Genomic DNA, 23,026 nt, shown 5'->3' with positions numbered 1-23,026 from the left:
TACTACAAGTCCATGTAACACACCTATCCTGCAGGTAAAAAAAAAAAAAAAAGCAGGCAGAGATACTTATAGATTTGTGCAAGACCTGAGAGCTGTAAATGCTGTTATAATACCAGCTTTCCCTGTAGTCCCAAATCCCGCCACCATTCTTAGTTCTGTTCCTCCTGCGGCTACCACTTTCTCTGTTATTGAAATCTCTTCAGCCTTCTTTTCTATTCTGATTCATTCTGATAGTCAGTACCTATTCGCATTTATCTACAGGGGGCAGCAGTTTATTTAGACATGCTTGCCTAAGGGTTATGTTGAATCACCTACTCTGTTTTGTAGGAAAATGAAACGGCAGTTAGACAAACTAGAGCTGCCCTGTAAGTCTACCCTAATGCAGTACATAGATGACCTTCTCTTAGCTTAACCCTCTCTGTCCATTTGTCAGACTGACATTGTGTTCTTACTTACTAAGCTAGCTGAGTTAGGGTTTAAAGTTAACAAATCCAAATTACAGTTGTGGCAATCTCAGGTTCAATACTTAGGGCATTTAATTTCTGAAAATGTACGGCACATTTTACCCACTCGAATAATGGCCATTCAAACTGCTCCAAGGCCAAATAACTCTAAAACAACTCAGAGGATTTCTTGGGCTAGCAGGATGCTGTCAGCAATGGATATCAAATTATGCTGAAGTAACAAGACCCTTGGTAGAACTGCTTAAGAAAGATACCCCTGAACCATTTCCATGGCAAAAAAAAACACATACAAGGTTTTGTTCGGTTAAAATCTCTTCTCTCAAACCCACAGCCTTAGGATTACCAGATTATTGTAAAGAATTTTGTATTTTGTTGTGAACGAAATCAGGTAGCTTTGGGATTATTGGCTCAAAGAAGAAATGATGGTTATAAGCCAATTGCCTATTACAGTACAAATCTCAATGCTGTAGCAGCTGCCCTCCCTCCATGCCTCAGAGTGGTAGCAGCAGCGGCCTGTCTGATGGAGATGGTAACCTCTCTTAGTTTAGGTCATAACACCTTTGTGGCAGTACCACATTCTGTATAAGCCTTACTATTAAAAACTAAGAAGCAATACTTGTCTGCAACTAGACTTTCTAAATATGAATTGGCACTGCTTAATAACTCGTCCTTAGAAATCATCAGATGCCCACCGTTAAATCCTGCCTCTCTTATTCGAACCACTGATGGGGGTGAACCACATGATTGTGTTTTTGTTGTAACCATGTGCTTCCTCCTAGGCCAGACTTGCAAGACACACCACTTCAAAATTTATTTATTTATTCACCTTTTGTTAACTGGAATAGTCCACTGGGCTAGAAGAACCCATTTACAAGGGAGGCCCGGAGAGAAAAACACCATGGTACAATAAATAACAATTTAGAATTACAAATAAGATAAAAATAGCAATTGGTTTATAAAATAAATTACAATCAATAACACAAGAGTAGAAGTACAAGTTTTAAAACATCATAAGTTACAGTTTTATACAATCAATATAAGCAGTTGCATGGCATATTTGTTAATAAGAGTTTTAAATACAGTGGTGCTGTTATATGTAGGTGACTAGGGGAACAGGAAAAGGGGAGGAGAAATTATGGGGGCTTAGTGCAAGTACATTTCCAGCATGAGGTAAAGTGGGAATGATGGGAAATTTTAAAATGATGGTTGTTTTGAATAGATCTAATGGTTAGAGAGGCAAGGCATTCCAATTTTTAGCAATTGCGTGAGAGTAAATTAACTTGCCAGGTGGGAGATTAGGTTTATGGACCTGTAGTAGTTTCTGATCCCATGATCTAAGGGGTCTATTAGGGTAGTAATAGTTGAATGTAAAGCTTAGAGCAGGACAGTCTTGGGGTCTGAAGAGTATTTTATTAGTAGTGGTTAACTGCAAGTAGGAGAACTAGTTAGGTAGTTCAGGCAAATTTAGTGAATGAAGAACAGTGTAGTAATGGGTGGAGTATTTGGAGTTAGTTTCAAATTTGGCAATTTTGTTTTAGCAAGACTCAAGTTTATGTATGGAGGAATTTTGTAAATTAGTCAGTAGAGGAGCGCCATAGAGGAGAGAGGGTAGAAGGTATGTTGTGGATAGGGTTATTCTTGTGGATGGACTTATGACAATCTGATGTTTTATATATATATATATATATATATATATATATATATATTATATATATATAAACTAGAATTCTGATGGACATTCTGAAAATCCTGACCTTATTCTTTTCGTCAATGGATCCTGTGTACGGCGAGAAGATGGATGTCTAGTAGCTGCCTTCTCTGTATGCACCTTAAGCACTAAACACTGTTTTAATAACTGGACAATTACAGGGTAATGTCTCAGCTCAAGTGGCAGAATTAACAGTGCTCACAGAAGCTTGTAATTTAGTTAAGGACAAATGTGTCACTATATGTACTGATTCACGATACTGTCATGGTGTTATGCATGACTTCAGCACTTTGTGGCAAGAGCGTGGATATTTAACTTCTACTGGGACTCATAAAAAAATGCTGTTTTTGTTCATGAACTGCTAGATGCTTTACTGTTGCCAAAGTAAGTGGCAGTCGTTAAATGTACTGCCCATAAATCTGACTCGTCTTTTGAATCAAGAGGAAACAATTTTGCAGATAGGGCAGCAAGAAAGGCTGCTTTGTCACCACCTGTTCAGGCTTTGTTTTTGCAGCCTTTTCAAAATGAAACTGTATCTGTATCATTAGATAATGTGTTGCATTTTCAAAATTGTGCTGAAGACTCTGAAAGAGTAAGGTGGATTTGTGACAGCTGCTGTCATTCCCCAGACTCACTTTGGCTCTATCTAGATGGAAGGTTAGTAGTCCCACGATAGTTTTTACCTCAGTTGGTACGGGCTTATCATTTGCCATCCCATCTTGGGAAAAACACATTATTAAAGCAACTTTTGACTGACTGGTATGCCTTTTATGCTTCAGAAGTCACTCAGCATCATATGAATACTTGTAATATATGCCTTTCTTTTAATGTATCTAAATCTGTACCTGTTCCCACACAGCATATTAAAAAACCATGGGGACCATTTTGTAGTATTCAGTGGGTTTTCATTGAACTCCCACAGTGTTTAAAGTTTAAGTATGTGTTAGTAGTTGTAAATATCTTTTCTGGCTGGGTAGAAGCATTCCCTTGTGTAAAAAATGATGCCACAACTGTAGCAAAAAGTTGGTATATGAACTAATCCCCAGGTTTGGGGTTTCCTGTGACATACAATCCGACAGAGGTGCTCGCGTTACTGCACAAATAACACAAGATCTTTGTAAAATGTTGAATGTCAAATTGAATTATCATTGTCCATACAGACCTCAGGCTTCAGGTATGATTGAACAAGTAAATCAAATGTTAAAACTAAGTTGGCTAAACTTACTGCTGAAATAGGTTTAAAGTGGCCAGAGGCTCTGCCTTTGGTATTGTTCACTCTACAAACTGCAGTTAGTGCTCCTAGAAAGCTGTCCTCCCATGAAATCTTAATGGGTAGGCCAATGAGAATGCCAGCCATACCCCTTCCAGCAAATATAGAATTGCAGTTGATTGATGATGGGTTACTCTCCTATTGCAAGCATTTTGTTTCTCTTCTGCAGCACCATCATTCACAGGTCGCAGCAGCTCAGCTCCACCCTGATCCAGATGCTTTCCATGATATGAGACCAGGCGACTGGGTCTACGTTTGATCCTTTTCCAGAAAGACATCACTTCAGCCTTGCTGGAAAGGGCCTTTTCTTGTTCTCCTCACCATAGCTACAGTTGTTCGACTAGAAGGGTCTTTTACCTGGGTCCGTGTTTCTCACATTCACAAAGCAGTTCCAACTGAAGGACAACAACCTATTCCCTTCACACACACACATATCCCCTGCTGATTACAACAAACCAGTCTCTTCCCGTACCAGGCGAAAAAAAAGAGAGTTGGAAAATAATGATGATGACAAATACTGATGATTTGATGAAGAAGGATATTTCCCTTGAGTCAGGCGACCAAGTACCACTCACAGGACAAAAGCATCATTTTCAAACACTAGTGCACTTATTCAGCATCCAGCAGCAGCGATCACAACAAGCTACATCTCACCGTTTTGTGGACATCTGTGAAAATCAATTTCGACTCCGCCCAGCTCAATTTTCCTGTGTGCTTGTTGCCATGATGACTGCAATCATTATTTTTGTCTTATTGTTACACTTCCTGATTTCTGCAGAAACTGTAAGTACTGCTCAACCTTTTAATAAGAGTGTGCACAGATCTATAGCATCTAGGCCTAAACAAACAGTGGCGAGTTGGCATCCTTCTTTTAATACATTTGATGCCATTCTACAGACCTACGCAGTGACATTTAACGTGAGTAATTGTTGGGTGTGTGCAGCAATCCCGACACCACCTGATGGACTACTGTTTAAAATAGTTCCATTAAATATTTCTGAGTCTCGACATGTTTTATTAAATGAAACTGGGGGCATAGTAACTATGACAAATAAAACTGTGTCTCTTTCCTTGCTTCATTCTCAAAGAGGTGTATTGTGTTTTCAACAAAATGGAACTAAAAACGTGGGGTATAGTAACTGCAATTTTACAATAATGAATGTGTGTAAAGTGCTTAATGTGACTGCATCTTTGAGATATGAAGGAAATGCGACCAGGAGAAAATTAGATGAACTTTTGTATGACTTTACTCACTGGCAAAATTGTCCCCAACCTTATAATCTCAAAAATGGTACCCTTTTTAAGCAGGTTTGGACATTTGTAAATGGATCAGAGACAGAAAAAAAAGCCATAAGTAAAATGTTGGGATTTAATATTTTCTTTCAGCCAGTGTTAAATATAAATAATAATATAAAGACAACTCTGGTTGAAGGCTGTTATTTTATTTGTGGGAAAAAGGCCTATAAGTGGCTACCAGAAAATTGGGGTGGCAGCTGTTTTATCGGTTATGTAGTTCCCGCTATACGGCATACAACTTATTTGCCTAATGGAAAGATCCGAAATGCTCAAGAGGCTCAAACTGTAAAAAACCCAGTTGGTAAAATTAATGTCTCTTGGATTTATCACCATGATTTAGAAAAATCAGCCCTTAAAGGGCTTTCTCATATGGACCTTGGTGATGATGTTATTTCTGGGGCTGGTGTACTTCCTGCTTATGGAGCTCTGAAAGCAATATGGGAGCTACAGAAGCTGTCTAAGTTGCTAGAGGTACTTAGCAATGCTTCATTTGAGGCAGTGAACCTTATCACCGTAGAAATGAGTGCTATGCGTGCTGTAGTGCTGCAGAACAGAATTGCGCTTGACTTTGTGCTTTCGTCAAAAGGGGATACGTGTCTGCTCGTGCACAAGGAATGTTGTACTTTTATTCCTGACAACACACATGCCATACGTAGTCATTTGGAAATTATCCAAAAGGTGTCTAAGCTGTCAGATACTGAACAAGCAGATACCTCGCAGTGGGCATGGCTCACTAATTTATTCTCTGGATGGGGTGATGGTATTTTAAAATTCATAATGCTGATTGCAATAATCATTATGGCTTTAGTTTTACTTTATTTTTATGTAAAACTTTAATATCTAAACTGATTGCATCCCGATCTTCAATAATGTTGCAAAATGTATGTATTAACAGTTTTGAAAATGTGCCTTTTTCAAAATGTAGTGATGAAAGTGCTATGGAAAATGAAAATGAAACAAAAGTCTGAAAGCTTTGGCAAAATGTACGAAAATGTTTTTGGTCTCTGAAAAGCCAGATTTTGAGTTGATGCTTTCTAAACATCAAAGGGGGATTGTAGAGGTTGAAAATAATGAAATGAAATGCATGTGTTTGTTAACAAGTTAATGCATGATTGCAAGAATATCCTGAAGTCATGGAAAAGTACTGTAAAGAAGTTTCTCGCAGTTTCTAGTACTTTAACCTGTGGTCCTGATTTCCTTGCAGGCGCATAGTAGAATGGAAAGGTATTCCTTATTTTAAGTTAAAATATAGATAACAAGTATGAAGTGTAATTTCTTCCAGCTTGGCAATTTACTATTGGATATAGAGTAGTGGTCTGATGTATGAAATGTACCTTTCTGTTATATTTCTATTGGATGTTAGTAATTGTTTCATAGGCAACATTTATTATCATGATACAATTTTCTATATAATATGCTTGCTTTCTTTGTTCAGGGAGACATGACTTTCTGAGTACTGTCTCCCACACGTGTATTTTTCTGCTTTTAATAAAAGAGTTTGTACTTTGAACTGCCACGAGACTAAATGTTTATTTGACAAGTTTTACCTTAACACGTAACAAAAATTTATTTCCCAGTAAACTGAGAAGACAAATGCTTGCAAAGATACATGAATCATATCTTAAAACAATGTCTGTCTCCCTGTCAAAAGAGGGGAAAAAAAGATAGTCACCTTTTGTGTATCAGTCTGTTTTTAGAATGGAATAAAAGTGAATGAGCAAATCGAAGTTATGTATCTCAAGTTACTGGTGTCCAGCCACCCCTAAAAAGCAGCTACCACCATCTGTGTATACATTTAACAACCAGAATATAGTAACATATTTTAACTTGTTGATCACAGATGTATATTTACAATATGCCTCCTTATCCCTATCTCCCAAAGTTATCCACTTGTATACAATTCTGATATGTGATTGTGAGAAAAGAGAAGAAAAATTATCACAGTTATGTATTCCAGCCTGTTTCTCCTAGACAGTACACTGTCTCTACACAAGCTATAGTGATGTTGTATGCGTACCTGTGCAGAAAGTTAAAGAAATAATGACTACATTGTTAAATGCCTCACAAAAGCTGCAGTGATCATCTCTGCATAGTACCTCTATGATTTAATTGTGAGGAAAACTAGAGAAATAATGACCAAACTTTCCCCAGTCCCAAGCAAGTTATAGTGACTTCTGTGAACCTCTGAGGTTTGTTTGCAAGGAGAAGTTAAGGAGTAATAATCTCACTATTCCCAGCCCCCATCACACACACACACACACACACACACACACACACACACACACACACACACACACACACACGCACACACGCTATAGCAACTTTCTGTCCCCACTTCTGAGCAGGGTCAGTTGTAGAACAGTTGGGACCGAGGCAGAAGCCCTCAATAACTCTGTGGCAAACTCCACATCTACAGCCTGAGTTGTGGACGCTGACAGGATATAGATGATCAGTCATGCATTTATGTTTTATTTTTTAAAAATAGTGACTTGTAGTATATGAATCACTGTAATTATGGTGTGAATTTGAGAAAAGGCATGCTTGTTAAATACATTTTGACATCATAAAAATGCTTAACAAGCTTTTAAGTACCTCTTACTACTATTAAGGTCTAGCTACACATTAGAGCACTAATAGTAATCAGCAGTCACCACAAAAGAGCCATGGGAAGTTGTTAAACAGTTCAGTCAAACTTTTATCTAAAGTCCAGCTGAAGTGTTTAACAGTATGAATGAAGTGTTTTACAGCTTCCCACAACTCTTCAGTGATGTTTTTGTTTTGTCTGTGTAGTGGGGTAAGTGTGTTACAGCACTACTGCAATTTTCTCTCTAACGTTTGAGTATATGGCTCCTGGATCACATACCATGCAGATACAACATTAGCTTCATCTGGGTTGGGAGGGTGGCCTAATGGTTAAGTTGTTTGCTTTACAAACACAAGGTGCAGGGTTTGAGTCTCACAAGGGATAATTGGCTAGGCTTAAAATGGCTTGCAAGGGCAGTTAGCTTAGTACTAATATATGAACCTATGTATGTTTCTATGAAACTTCAGTGCAGTAGTTCCAAATGTAATGCATATTTACACTATTATACCTTTTATGTCACAAATGTGATTCTGTTATGACAACAGACAGCTATAAAAAGCTATCCTTTTAGATCACAAAGTGTGCCTTTTGCCTTCTGACCCCCCCCCCCCAAGACTTCAGCATCTTCTGCCACCTCTGCCCAGAGGTAGCTTCCTAACTAAGAAGGCCACTGGCCTAAAAACCCTAAGCTAACAGAAAAGACTGCAAGCACTATCCCTTTATTCAGTATCATATAGACTCCTGAGGGGAGATCTAGTCTAGCCTTCCCTGCCATTGGGGACCCAGTGATAATGGATGTTTGGAACTTCACAAATTAAATGAACCCAGTAACACCAGAACTAGACACTAAATCTTTACCAGCAGGTAAATAAAACACAGTGGAGAGAGAGTGGTTCATCACTTGACACCTCTACCATCTAGAAGAGATGCCTCCTTCAGATTAAGCAGTGTAATACATTATCTTCTTTCACGTGGGACTTGGATTATTGGATGGCTGTTCACAAATTTTCCCTTGGCTTGACTGTCATAGCCCTCATCAGGAGAGGTGCTATGGTCTGAAATAGTCACTGGACAGTATAAATGGTCATAAGACTCAAGTTATCTTGTATTTCCTATTTATTTTGCAAGTGTGTGTGTGTGTGTCTGTGTCTGTGTCTGTGTGGCTGTTTGTGTGTATGTGTGTTCCCTGTAGTGTAGGCCTTTTTCAAAGTTAACTTTTAATGTTTTCTTAAGTAATTGCTGTGCAAATCTGGGTAGTGTCATAAGTTGACTCATTGTAATATAGCCCCACCCTGTTCCATTTAGATCTATGCATTCATCTGCAGCCTCCCCCAATTCTTTTGAACTCATCACCCAGCACTGTGTGAGACTGCCTGTCACAGAGTTATCATGATACTGAAATCTATGTTTCTTAGACATTATAGTAAATGACTTAGTGCCAGTCAATGGCCTGCATTTTGTGAGCCAAGAATTCCTTTCCCTTGTGAAGTAAAGGGAATTTAAACATACTAGCTCAAGTCCTTGACAAATATAGGGCAGTGAACAAGTAGAAGTCAAACGTGGAATCCGTGGTACAAAAAGTAAACAAAATGATAAGGAAGTGTGATAGTTCTGAAAACTCAGACCACCATCTTTCATTTCTGGAATACAGAAGTATGCTTTTCCATTTGTAGGGCAATCACCATCACAGGTGTTAAGGGAATAACATTTTAAAGCTAAACTACCTACCTCATATTTCCTGTTAGCCCCTAAAAATAACAGTAATGTAACTGAATTACTGAAAGAAATGCAGCATAGACTGAAACAGGAAGTTTACTCTGATAAATCCTCAAAGACCATTGCTGAATTGCAAAAGAGGGAAAGAATGAGTACAAAGGTGGACCCTTATCTTAATTTGTAGAAAAACAGTGTACCTGCAACAGCAATTGGTCAAGGATTACAACACATATGATTCTTGCAAGGTCCAGACATAACAATTATATAGAACAAATCGACAAAATCTAATTAAAAAGTCTGATTTGGAAGCTATAGATATTCAGCCAATAGAATTCTGATGTGTTATCTGAAATCTTTGAGCCACAGAAGGCATCAGCACCTTTTCCATGAGAAAATGCTTCTCAGAACATTTCTCAAGCTCATGCTTCAAGGCATAAAGTCAACAACTTGTTCATTAATCATGAGACAAGTGATACTAGTCATCCAGCTGCTACTTTATATGGTTGTGTAGTCTGTGATCAACCCACTGTGACACAATATTCATAAAATGGACAATAGATGTAAAAGTCAGTATGATACAGTGACTGCATAATGTATTGTCTGTCCTTCAGTCACCCCAGTCTGATGAATGGCATTAGTATTCTGCTTTATGAAGGAGCATGATTCATTTAGAATCATTCTCAGTTCATTCCCTCGCCTGAGACATTTCCTTATTTTGTAGCAGTTGTCTTTCATTTTCAAGTCATTTAGCTATGTTATGCAAGTGAATTATGTCATTTGACAAATTCTGATTTCTAACAATCATATGGCTGATCTAGTCATGCTCAAATGTAGTAAATATTCCAATTGAATATAAACAGATGTTATCTGCTGGCCAGCAACTTTTTATTTCTTTGGTTAGTGTACAATCATCTGCTGACAGCAACTGAAAATTATTCTGTCATTAAAAATAGATTAATCCCATATTTACATCTGATATTGATGTATTTTAAAACTGTACCCTGGCTTAAATGTTCACTTTTCATTATAAGCAGGATTATGTAAAAGTGACTGTATTTCTGCCTATAAGGTTTTCTTTATTTTATTGTGATCTTTTGTGACAAGATTGTAATAGTCATTGGAAAAGACTCGTTCCAGTACAAAACAACTGTTCTGCTATATTATTGTATGAAATCACTTGGATAATTAAATGTTATTTACCCTACAGTGTTTTTTATTAATGTTTTCTTATTTAAGGTTAATTGGATGTTCATGGGGGGGGGGGGTAAAATATCTCCTGAAATGTGAGTCTTCATATAAAATTGTGTTATGTTTCTGTTTGTTAAGTGTTGTTTCATTGTCCTGTGATTTAGGACTGTACAAGGAGATTGGCACATATCTGTTTTGTTGACCAGCTAGTTAAATAGTTGCTTTTCACTGATAACTCTCATACCTTTAACCTCTGTCATCATTAGCACTTCAGAAACCACATATTTTCTGTCAACATCCTGCCTAGAATAGCCTGACTGAATGTCTGTCATGTTTTTCTGCATAGTTTGTTCTCAGACATAGCATGGAAGAAGCAGTGAGTGAGGAATTTGAGGAATGTTTGGACCATCAAAGGTCTGTGGAAGAGCTGTCAGTAGAAGAAGAGTTGCTTCGGAAAACAGGCAAAGAGCAAAACAATCTTGGTACGTTTGATCTCCTTTCAGCAGCAAATGACAGTTAAATGTCTTGTTTAACATGGTATTGGTTTATTTCTGAAGAAAGTTATAGCATTCAAAGCTGTTTTCTTTTCTGCTTGTTTTCTTTCTTTCCTTAATAAAGAATGTGAAATTGTTTTCAGTTGCAGTAATTAAAAATAAGATCATATCCAGGGTCTGCCTAATGATGTAGGGACAGGCGACTGCTTAATATTTGGTGGTTTGAATTCAGCTGGCATCCTACATCTTGGGTGAGGATCAGCCAAGGTAGAAAACAGGTGACGAGTATCGAGTCTGTTTGCCCTCCCCTTTGAGTGGATAAGAGTCATCCAGCCAGGGAAGGGAGCAAATGATGGCACTGATGTCCGCATCCCTTCCTCAAGAGATAAGTAAGGGATATCCCAAGGGCACACCTGGACGCTAAGTTTCTGTAAGTTTCTGGTGCAGTCCAGAAACTTAAAGGAGAGTGTTCAGCTTCTAAGGGGAAGCAAGGTTTTTCTGAAGCTATGGGTAGATCAGTTTTTTGTCTAGCCCTTCTACTGGAGTCGTGGACTGAAAAAGAAAAAATACTCCAGACTTGAGGACAAAAAGAAACCTTCCAGTTGTAGGCAAACAGCTGTTATGTGTCAACATAATAGCCCTTTGTTATAGTAGCGCCATGCTGCACTTCTTAACACATATCCATGCACTTAAACACATGCATACAAACTGTAAGTAATCTTTGAAATCATTGGAGCAGCCACAGCCTCATTTGTGGTTTCTTAAATGACTAATCCACACTCATGCCTTTCAATAGGTATAGCACCAATGACTGAATGGCATTTATCCAGCCTCAGTTGCAATCATGGCTAATAAAATTATTACAAAGACTGCTTGCTAGGACCAATCAGCTCCTGTACTTTAGTGCCAATTACAACCACTGGTAGCTGGAGCTAGGGGCAGCTGCCCCTTTTACCCCACCCTAGCCCCACCCTAGCTACATCTTTGGGTAAACGTATTACATGCCTTCCTTTGAAATGATTGCTGGGGGCATGCAGCTTGGGAGATTCGTAGGTACATAGCTTATATGTATAGCAAAGATAGATGCAATATTGAAAAAGATACTGCAATATTACCAGCAATTAAAATAATGAAAAGATGAGACATCTTAATTATCAAAATATTAGAAAGGCGGAAGGTGGTTGATAATGAAATATAGCATGATATGTTAGTAGTAGAACAACTTTAAAAATATTGTTACATATTAAATGGAAAAGTGAAGTAATTAGGAAAGTGAGAATGGCTGAACTGTTACAAGGAGTGTTAGTTTAGGATAGATGAGGAGAGAGAGTGATGAAACTGTGACAAGGGGAGGATAGTGAGATAGTGGCTGACCTAATCAGAGAGAAGAAGAGACTGAGACTTGTCAACTTAGAGCATGTGAGTGATATAATTTATGTAAACAAAGTTACTCCTTGTAGTTAAGTGGGTATCTTTCTGGCTTGATGGAGAAAAGGAAGAAGTGGAAAAAATAGGTATCTGGAGAAAAGACAGTAGGTGTAGCCAAAAAAAATATTCTAACCAGGAGCTAAGCATTTGGGACATAGCAGTGTTGCATAGGAGAAAGGAAACACTTTTTTCCTCTGTGCTTACTACTGCCCTCCTTACTTCCCTGTCTTGGAATGTTAGTGCACAGTAGCATCAGTGCTGTGTATATGTGCGTCTATGTACATACACACTGTGTTACAAGAATGCATCAGTATCTTCCCCCTCAGCACTGTGCCTGCCTGCCAAAGCACCATTCCTCCATTAGGGCTGGCTATGCAGTTCAGAAACACCAGCCATTATCCAAAGATTGGAAAGCAGGTAGTCACTTGATCATTCCAGTCCAATTTCTCCTAGATGTTCCTTTCATACTAAGTCAGAAATAAACCAGCATCACCATCCTCTCAGGTAGGAATATTAGCTTTGTGACTTCCTTTGCTAATCATCATTATTAATTCTTTAAACTGTATGGGTGGTAAAGATTTTTTTATGTTATTATAATGGCTAATGCATGTGATTATGAGTAGTTGTCTGTTGTGTTTTCTTATCAGTGCAGTTGGCCATACAAGCCCACCTTATTGATTGTTGTGGTTTGAACCAAAAGAAATGTGCAGACGCTATTTATGTGGGGGCCCCCACAGACTTTAAAAATAATTTACGCATCCTTAGGTTAGGCTTTTTCATCTGTGAAGACTACATTTTGTTGCAGCCTAATCTGTGTACTAGACACATGACAAATGACCATTATGCAGTCTAGAGCAACCTGAGTAGCAAAGTTCAAAAGCTGTAGCAATGCATATCTAACACTGACAACATTTGACCCAAAAGTAAAACAATATTCATGTTAACAGATAAAAAGCAATTCACTTATCCATAATTATTTGAACAATGGCTCAATGAGAACTTTTCTTAAAGTGTTGTTTGGACAAATACTTAAGTAAAATTGAAATCTGTTCTGGGGTTGCTGAATATCTGAGAAAATGTTATTTTCACCTTGCGGTGGCATCAGATACAACAAAAATGACACAATAAATAATGCTCCATTTTTGATGAAATGGCTTTGGTGAAACTTATCCTCCTAGAAATAAGGTTGGTGATTTGTAGTGCTTTTGTACGTTTACAGCCATGTATTGGCAAGACTCATATATGTATTTTTATACAAGCTAGGCATACCACTGCATATGAGTGTATAGTAAGTAAAACAGTCTTAAAGAACAGCTGTGGACTCTTATGTATTTAGCAGTTATGTACGTTTAAGGCAAATGCACAATAAACAGCGCAAGGGGCCATTCATGTGTGCGGACATAAACAGCACAAGGGGCCATTCATGTGTGCGGGCATAAACAGCGCAAGGGGCCATTCATGTGTAAAGACATAAACAGCACAAGGGGCCATTCATGTGTGCAGACCTCCTCGTCATTCATGAAAGCAGCAAAATGAAGCCAAAAAAGAACATATACTTTGCCACAGCAGGCAAGAAGAAACCTGCTGCTGAAGCCACATGGCTTACTTGTTGCTTGTGTAAGTGAATTATTAAGCAAAAAGGAGTAAAAAGTGATTTTGCATAAAGAAAGACTCCCAGAAACATGTATTGTTTGAAATATCTAAGATGTTATGATTCTTGGGGCACAAAACATTGACTTAAATACGGCATGAGTTGCAAGTTTGGATAATTGTATGAATTTTTCAGGACAGCAAACAGTTATGAAGCTTAATTAAGCTAGAAAGTTTAGAGAGATATCAGAAATTGCAACATATTGCATACAATAAAATTACGTATAATGGAAAACAAGGAAACATTACTAACAGTCGAATATTACAGCAGTTTATATACAGTGACTGTGCATGTATCATGAATCAGTGTACACCAAGCATATCTCTCAACTTGCAGACATTGAAAATAGTAACAAAGGCCCTTGAAAAGTAGGTACAACCAGCCAAAAATCCAGGCATCTAATTAGCATAAAATTTGAATACCAAGTAGCACATAAATCTTCCCCCTTCCATTATGAACATGGGATACTACTCAGAAACACATTTAAAAAACAGAGGTCCAGATTCAATAAAGCCCACACTAAGTGTGCACGATATGTATTCAGTAAAATTCTTATCATATTTTGCGTACTTTCTAGTCACTCAAAAAGATTACATTAAGGGTACATGTAGTCTACACTTTGTGGCAACCTTTATGAATTTCTGTCAATATTTAAAGCTGCAAGAATGTCAGTAGGAAAACTAAAATTAGAGGAAGAATGTGTGAGTTATGTATGTCTGCGTTGTCTGTTCACTCAGAACATTGTACACTTAGTGTACAGTTAGTTTAGGCATTATTGAATCCTGTCCAGAGTGCAACAAAAGTATAAGCGCTTTATCAAACAGACAGTGTAAAATCTGTAGACTTCAATGAACTGTCTTACAAAATCCTAATGGACAAGATAATTTATTTTTACTTTTGAAAAAGGGAGATGATGTCACTAGCATATTGGTCCTGTAGTGTGTTTTTTATGTACTAGACAACTTCAAAAATTACATGTGATGAGAGTGAGTCAAAAAATTGTGTGATGGTATAAATCAAGCTTGAAACTAGGAACATACTTCCGAAAGTAAGTGCATCATGTACAAGGGTAAATCAGGCCCGAAAGTTGGAAAGTTCTCCAAACAGGGTCACTTGGGAGGTCTGGTATTGAAGATTGCAATGAACAACATACACTGAACTTGTATATATTATAAATAGTAGATACATATCAAAAAGGAATTTATAAATGGTAAAATTCTCTATTGTTCATAGGTTCATAGGTATATACTAGGCTGATGACCACCAGGTTCATAGGTATATACTAGGCTGATGACCACCAGGGTCATAGTTATATACTAGGCTGATGACTACCAGGGCCTTTATAAGTCTAGCCATGCAATCCAACCTAGTTGTGTCCCTATGTATCATGGCTGTTTATTGGGAAGGGGTATGTTAGGAAGTTTGTGGAGGTTATGGGGTATGTTTGGGCATTACTGTCTAATTCTGTCAGAGACATGGGGGCTAGACCCAGGGGTGAATGTCCAATTTCCCATCCATTGGTTAAGGTTACGCTTGAATAGGGTTAGGGATGGACTCTGCTTCACAAGAATGGGGAGCCTGTTCCAGAGTATGGGATTCTGTATCTGTCTTACCAACATGTCTTATTTATGTTACAAGCAAAATTTAAATGAGTGGATCTTGTGGTTCAGATGCTGTTTATTTTGCAGATGTGAAAAAGGTCCATCAGAGCTGGAATGAAGAAGGATGCCTTGTATGCTAGGCATAGATCGCCTTTTAGTAACCCATAGGAGACAGAGAATAGAGAGAAGGCTTTAAGGTGATCTGTATAGGACAGTATGTTTATACCTTGGATTCTCCTGGACAGGAACATTTGTGAGCATTCCAGCTGTTGCATACGTTTGGTCAGGTACATGATGAATGGGGCATTGTACTCAGTGATGTGTTTGATAAGGGTGGAATAAAGTGGTGCCATACCCTTACTTAGAAGTTTGGTGAAACAAAATGATTTTCTTACTACATTGGCCACATATAGAAATTACCAATAAACTAGCCAGTTAAGCTACTTTTTAATATCCATTTTCGTGCTTGTCTGCCCTCCCGAGTGTGCATTCTTTCAGCAGCCTACCGCAGACCGCTTACTACTCCCCCCTGTCTTTAAACCCTGTAAATCAATTACTACAAACTAAGACATATTTAACTCTTCTGCCTGCTATCCTTCTTATACCACTAGGTGGCAGCACCTACAAACAAATTAGCTAGTACTACAAAATATGTCCTGAGGCTTTAGTACTAAAAGCTGGGGGTATTTTTCTTATCTATTTTATACTCCCTACCTCCTTAAATTCATATATCCACTCCCTTCCTTGCTAAAATCACAAACTTCTTTTTTCAGTTTGTTAATCTAGTTTTTTTCTTCCCTTACAGTAATCATTTAATTACCCACTTACCTTAGTTATAGTGTTACCATTGCTGATACTTTTCATGCTGCACTCTCCTCATTTGCTCTAGCCCGCTCCATTCACCCTACGGGCTCACTCTACTCCCCTACCCTACCCCCAATTCCCACCCACCCCCACATCAACTGCATTTATACTTATCCTGCCCCTCCCCTAATCATCCAACATCCAATCCACATCCCACCCACTCCTATACAGATCCAGCAACCACTCCTATCCCTCCCAACCCTGATACACCTGTTCAACTTGCTCCTACAAAATCCATACAATTAACAATACTCTTTAACTATGAATACTTTCTTCCTGCAAATGATTCTACTACTCTTCTTAGCATGTACCTACCACATCACTTCATACAACTACCCTGCACAAAACAACTTCCCCCTTACCCATAAATCCACTGCCATTATCTCTCCCATCCCAACCACTTACTCCCTAACAATAAACCCCACCTTATTCAACACTACTACCATATGCTATACCCATCTTAAATCCATCACCACCTACCTCAAATCAACAGCAACCCATAAATACCTAACAATACTACAAAAACTAGTTAAATTATTGCAAAACAACCAACAACTCCTAAATGCTGGAGATATCCACCCAAACCCAGGACCTAATGATATAAATCCTCTGACTAAAGCACAACAGCTTCCCAATCTAACCCAAATTAATATCAGGCCATTAAATAGTCTACTCCTCCTAAATCTAAATATTGGGAGCATAAACAATAAAGTACATGAGCTTCATACTCTAATCTCACAATATCACCCAGATATAGTCAGTTTAACAGAAACATGGCTTAAACCATAATTGTAACATGAACACAAAAAAAATCACACTAGAAACGATAAAACACTTATTGTGTAACCAGTCGTATAACCAAACGGCCCAAAAGATGAATCCAACCACAAATATTTTTAGCGCTTTCATTCGCTAAAATTTAATGTGAACTTCTTCAGAAAAAACAAACAGACTCTTACCCACACTCCCTTAAATAGCCTTCCAATACAGGAAATGACATCAAATGAAACTTTTCACTTATTTTAAAAACTTTTTTTAAAAAACTTTCTTTTTTAAAAAAATATATAACATATATATATATATATATATATATATATATATATATATATATATAAAATATATAATATGTATGCATATATATATATATATATATATATATATATTAAAAAGAAAGTTTTTTAAAAAAGTTTTTAAAATAAGTGAAAAGTTTCATTTGATGTCATTTCCTGTATTGGAAGGCTATTTAAGGGAGTGTGGGTAAGAGTCTGTTTGTTTTTTTCTGAAGAAGTTCACATTACATTTTAGCGAATGAAAGCGCTAAAAACATTTGTGGTTGGATTCATCTTTTGGGCTGTTTGGTTATACGACTGGTTACACAATTGGTGTTTTATGGCTTAAACCATCTACCAAAGATACAGAGATCCTTCCACCTGGGTACAGTATCCTTAGGCAAGATAGACTAAAGAAAAAGGGTGGTGGCATTGCCCTGCTTTACAAAAATACTCTGACCATAACTAAGTATGAGATATCCATGCCCCCTTTGGATAAGGCAGAAATACTCTTAACTAGGCTCAAAGTATGTAACAAAAAAAAAACATCAACCTAATAACAGGTTATATCCCCCCAGGCAATAATATCCCTACCATGGAACCATTACTTCAATGGCACACAAGTGCTAAAGCAATACAACTGGTCTGAACTGTATTACCTACCCCTAAATGAAGCCACAGAACACTTCAACTCCACCTTCTTAGAAATACTGAATAGGCATGCCCCCGTAAGAACTACAGGAGTTAAAGCTTACACAGTTCCATGGTTAACTAGGGAAACTAGGCAAAAAATAGCAGAATGGAATAGAGCCTGGACAACCTGGAGGTCCAACAAAAACCCTAGAACACAACAAGCATACCAACAGATTAGAAATCTCACAAAGAAACTAGTCATGCAAGATAAAAGAAATTACTTTATTACCCATCAAAAACAACACACGAATAATCATAAGAAATTCTGGGCAGGTTTAAACAAGTTACTACACCCCGCTAAAACCATTATCCCACCCTCAACTACAGGGCTAACAAAAGAAAACATAGCTGAATCATTCAGTATATTCTTTACTGAAACTGTACTTGCCCTAGCACAAAAACAAGTGACCACCTTACATCCAACAACAGTCCCACTTTTAAGCTACAACCCACCCCAACCTCCAACATAAGAAAACTACTCTCCCAATTAAAACCAACAACACTAGGAGCAGATTCCCTCCCCTATGAATTCTTAAAACTGGCAGCAGCTGAAATAGCTATACCAGTTTCTATACTAGTAAACAGATCAATCTCTGAAGCCACAGTACCCCTGATTTGGAAAACTGCCTACATTATACCCCTTCACAAAGGGGGAAGTTCCTATGACATATCAAACTACAGACCAATCACAATCCTATCCCCACTAGCTAAAATATTAGAAAAATGTATTCACCATCAGTTAATGTCCCACCTTATTAATCAAGAACTCATATCAAAAACACAACACAGTTTTCGCCCAGGTCATAGCACAACTACAGCCCTGTTAGCATTCACAGATACCATAAACCACAACAGGAACAACAGTAAACTTTTATCAGCCCTTTTCTTAGACCTATCAAAAGCATTTGATATGGTAAACCATGGCAAACTCATCTCCCACCTTGTAAACCTAGGCTTAGACAACCAGTCAGTCTCCTGGTTCAAAAACTACCTCAACAATAGGCAACAAATAGTACTATGGCAAAATAACTTGTCTCCACTCTTACCTGTCACATTTGGGGTATCTTAGGGATCTATACTGGGCCCCTTGCTGTTCTCAGTTTTTACAAATAATCTCCACTCAGCTGCAAATAGTTTTAGCCGTATCCAATATGCAGACTATTCAGATATAATATGCAGTGCCCCTACCCTGGCAGATCTACACAATAAAACCCAGGACAACTTCCACTCAGTCGAAAACTGGCTTATTGAGGATAGCCTCATACTTAACCCCAAAAAAAAAAGCTTCTTCTATTTCATCCCTCACAAACTAACACTCCTATCTCCTCCTTCACCATTCACTCTAAAAATGGTACCCCTATTTCACCTGAATCCCACACAAAACTACTAGGAGTTACCATTGATAACAAGTTAAAATTTGATATACACATTAACCTGGCTATTAAAAATACAAACAAAAAGCTAGGTAGTCTCGACAAACACAAATCCTTCCTGACCCATAACACTAGATCCACAATGGCTCATACCCACCTTCTCTCAACACTACTGTATGCATCTCCAATCGTGACCAATCTATCCAAAACAGAAACCAACAAAATGACCACCTGCTACAATCAGATAGCTACATTTGCTAATAACAGCTCTTTCAGAACCCATCACTGTCACAACCTAAAGGAATTGGGCTGGCTTGAACTGCCAGATTTACTAATCTATAATCAACTGATCATCACTCACAAGCTGCTCTCCCAACCACATATAACACCTTCATTAAGTAACATAATCCAACAGTACTCCTGTCCTAGGCAACTCCGCTCCACAGACAAGTTACTGTTAACAGTTACTAGAACCCACAACCATGCTGTTGACTCCCTCTACTCTTCTTATATGTCCAAAATCTGAAACTCTCTGCCTGCGTCTATAACCCTGGAATCTTCCCTACCTAAATTTAAAAGGTCTATCAAAAGTTATCTAAACAACAAATGGCTATGTCCTTGCTCCACACCAGACTAACCCCAGTCCCACTCCTATACTAATGCAACTCTTGTCTTAATACAGTCTCTTGACTCACCTGCATAAACTTGTACTCCACAACAAAAGAATAAGAGTATAATTGTGTTAGTTTGCTTGCTTTATTGTTGTTCATAAATATATTGATAACTGTACCTGTCTATAGCATGACACAATGTGTGTTCTCAACTAAATACTCTTAGTGGACCTAGTGGAAATATGTTTTTAAGCATTGTCTGTATGTCTTGTAAATTGTCTCTTTGGAGCTTTTCTCCCCGGGCCTCCACTGAAAATGGACATGTATCCAGATGGACAATCCCGGTTAACAAATGTAAAATAAATAAATAAATAAAAATATTGGTCAAAGGCCAGATTACTGTCTACATTTGTTCCCAAATCCCTGACTACTAGGACAACTCTTAGATGTTATTCAGTATAAGCTGAACTCAGTGTGTGTTAGGAAAGGGAATAAGACTGAGTGAAATTTGTGTAACAGTACAAGGATGCAAACTAATGGATACAAAAATGCTAGCACTGGAAGGGGAAAGGTAACATTTGAATTTCAAAATGAGCAAACAGAATGAATTTTGGCAGACAAAGTGTCATGAAAGTTGATTGAAAACAAGTTTCACACATCAAAGTATATGATTGTATTGAAGCATGCTAAGTGCATTATGGCTGGTTAAAGAAATGAAAAAGGCAACAGTACAGTAGTTCAATGTGAAAATGGAGTTAATTGTGTAAAGCTAAATCTAAGCATTTTATGAATGCTACTGAGCAAAGATAGGTAAAGCAGTTTACTTATGGCTGCTTGAATAGCTCCAAAGGGGCAGTGCTTTAACTTATGAATATACCTTCAGTGTATATTTGTGTTGTTAACTCTTTCAAAGACAAAAGAGAATAACTGTTGATGTTCTTCATTAGATTACTGTTGAAGTAACTGACTATATGGGACGTATCCTACTAAGAATCAGTCATCCAGCCAGTCTACAAAGCTTTGGACTCTTTCCCCACACTCTCTTAGTATGAGAATGCATGTTGGTATTAAGGGGGACTGGACAGGTGTGAAAAAAACTCATAACTTTTTTGCTTAGTATGTTTGAGCAGATGTCTTGTCAATCCACAGTAATAAGTTCAGTGGTTGGCATCAGCTACAAAATTGTGTGGTTAAGTGTCCCCATTGGGGAACCTACCTTTTTCTGAAGAAGAGTTTAGCCAAATTTCGTATGTCTGTTAGGAAGGATACATTTTTGTGTGTTAGACAGACTCTCTAAGAGTATGCCAATTCCTCTTGTGTTTTTGTTCATTCAGTTAACATGATACTAGGTCCTGTCAGATTTGCTTTTCATTCACTCCCAAAAACTTAAGGAATAGGCAAAAATCTTTAAAGTTGTTTCTTGTGAGTAAGCATCTTAACAGTTGATGGGTGAGACCATAGCAACTGATCTCTTTTGGCAGACTTAGCCTCAGAGGAAAAAGAAAAAGGTGTTGAAAGAGGCATCTGAGGAATTCCAAACTTCACTCTCTGTTGTGCAATCTGGATCTGATGTCTCCACTGAGGGGCTTTCACAACCCTCAGACTGTCAGCCCATTTTTACTCATTCCTCTAGTGTATCCCCTTTTGGCCAGGTTTTAAGCATGTCTGTTCAGACTTTACATCAGGCTTCAGCAGTGAAAGAAAACCCTAGGATCATAATCTGTGAGAATGAGTGAGGTATTTGCAAGGTACTGGCGAAGAAGGGTGTTGCCAGGCCTCTTTGCTGGAGGTCAGGCCTTCACACATCCATCCTAAGACCTTACAGTTAGACTCCAAAAAAAGGACACAAAAGCCAAAGCACTTATAACTTCCTTCCACCCAGAAAAGTTTTCTAGAAGACTGATATAATTTTGTTCAAGACCACTTCTTTCTAACCAGAAGACTCTTCAAGAAGACTGGTATAATTTTGTTCAAGGTCTGTTTAAGGCAGACCACTCTCATCAGCCTTTTATTCCAGTTTCTACACCAGTTTAAAAAAAGAGATCCCCATCTTACTCAGATAAAGAGGTTCTTTCTGAATTAGATATTGAGAGCTTAGAGTACAACTCTCAATTATCTGTCCCTTCTCCTTGTGAGTCTGAATCAAAAGATATACTCCCCTGTAACAAACTTTCTTTTTGAGGATACAATCTCAGAAATGAAGAAATATGTTAAATAGGAGGGTATGAAAGTGTCAGAATCTTAGAAGAGATATTCTGAATTATTGGTATGGACTCCCCCAGACCAGTAGCCTTTTCCCTAGTTTTAGGGGCGGTGGACAATGCATTTTCTTCTGTCTGTTTCCCAACTCCCTGCCCCTTAAGAAACCTGACAGCCCCCCCCCCCCCCGCCCGTAAGAAGCCTCACAGTTTTTACAGGATGTCAGACACAAATAAATTCCTTTCCAGAAACCCTGTTGCAGATCCTACTGCTATTTCTGTGGATGGTAACATTGGTTCTACGGCCTTTTCTGCTTTTAACCCTGTCGAAAATGACAAAGATGGTCATTCTTTTGGTAGAGTTAGAAGGATCTATACATCCTACACTCTGGCTTTTGGAACTATTATTGGCCAGCTTTACATGTCCAGCTATCTTTTATCTGTTTCTGTTAACATACAGCAAAGTTTTGTTTCACTACCAAGTCTTCCCTGTTAAAAAAAAAAAAGTTGCTTTACCAGTCACTAAGCATACTATTAAGTGTGCATATGATGCAATAGACATTGTTTCCAGGGCCACTGGTACTGTAAAGTTTAGAAATGCATGAATAAAATTTCAGAATTTTCCTGATGATAAAGATCAGTTGCTTAACGTCCCTGTTGATAGAGACCTTTTGTTTGGCAATTCATCAACAAAAGTATGAAAAAAACTGGAAGAAAAGGGTAAGTTGACTCAAGTAAACAAATAACTTTTTGTCTTCTTTTTCTAGATATCAAAGGAATTGTCCATTTTCCAAAAGTCCTATAAAGTGTCCTAGCAAAAGCTGGCTAGACACACATA

General features: G+C 37.9%; 1 protein-coding gene across 4 annotated transcripts in view; it reads left to right on the top strand.

Annotated features, from left to right (window-relative positions):
- The window catches only part of JSRP1 (junctional sarcoplasmic reticulum protein 1), a 602,745-nt gene that overhangs the window by 361,357 nt on the left and 218,362 nt on the right, over window positions 1-23,026 (top strand). For 2 of the 4 annotated variants that reach the window (XM_044090772.1, XM_044090773.1), the window contains one exon: window positions 10,573-10,708. In XM_044090772.1, coding sequence (XP_043946707.1) covers window positions 10,591-10,708 — 118 coding nt within the window. In that variant the 5' untranslated portion in view covers window positions 10,573-10,590. Of the gene's footprint in view, window positions 1-3,611; window positions 6,249-10,572; window positions 10,709-23,026 lie in introns of those variants that run through there. The other 2 variants (XM_044090771.1, XM_044090770.1) reach the window with 1 other exon arrangement.

The sequence above is a fragment of the Protopterus annectens genome, chromosome 13.part0 (genome assembly GCF_019279795.1).
Source record: "Protopterus annectens isolate FY-2018-M chromosome 13.part0, PAN1.0, whole genome shotgun sequence".
NCBI lineage: Eukaryota > Metazoa > Chordata > Ceratodontiformes > Protopteridae > Protopterus > Protopterus annectens.
Note: the sequence above shows the minus strand (reverse complement) of the source record. Positions and strands in the feature narration are given on the sequence as shown.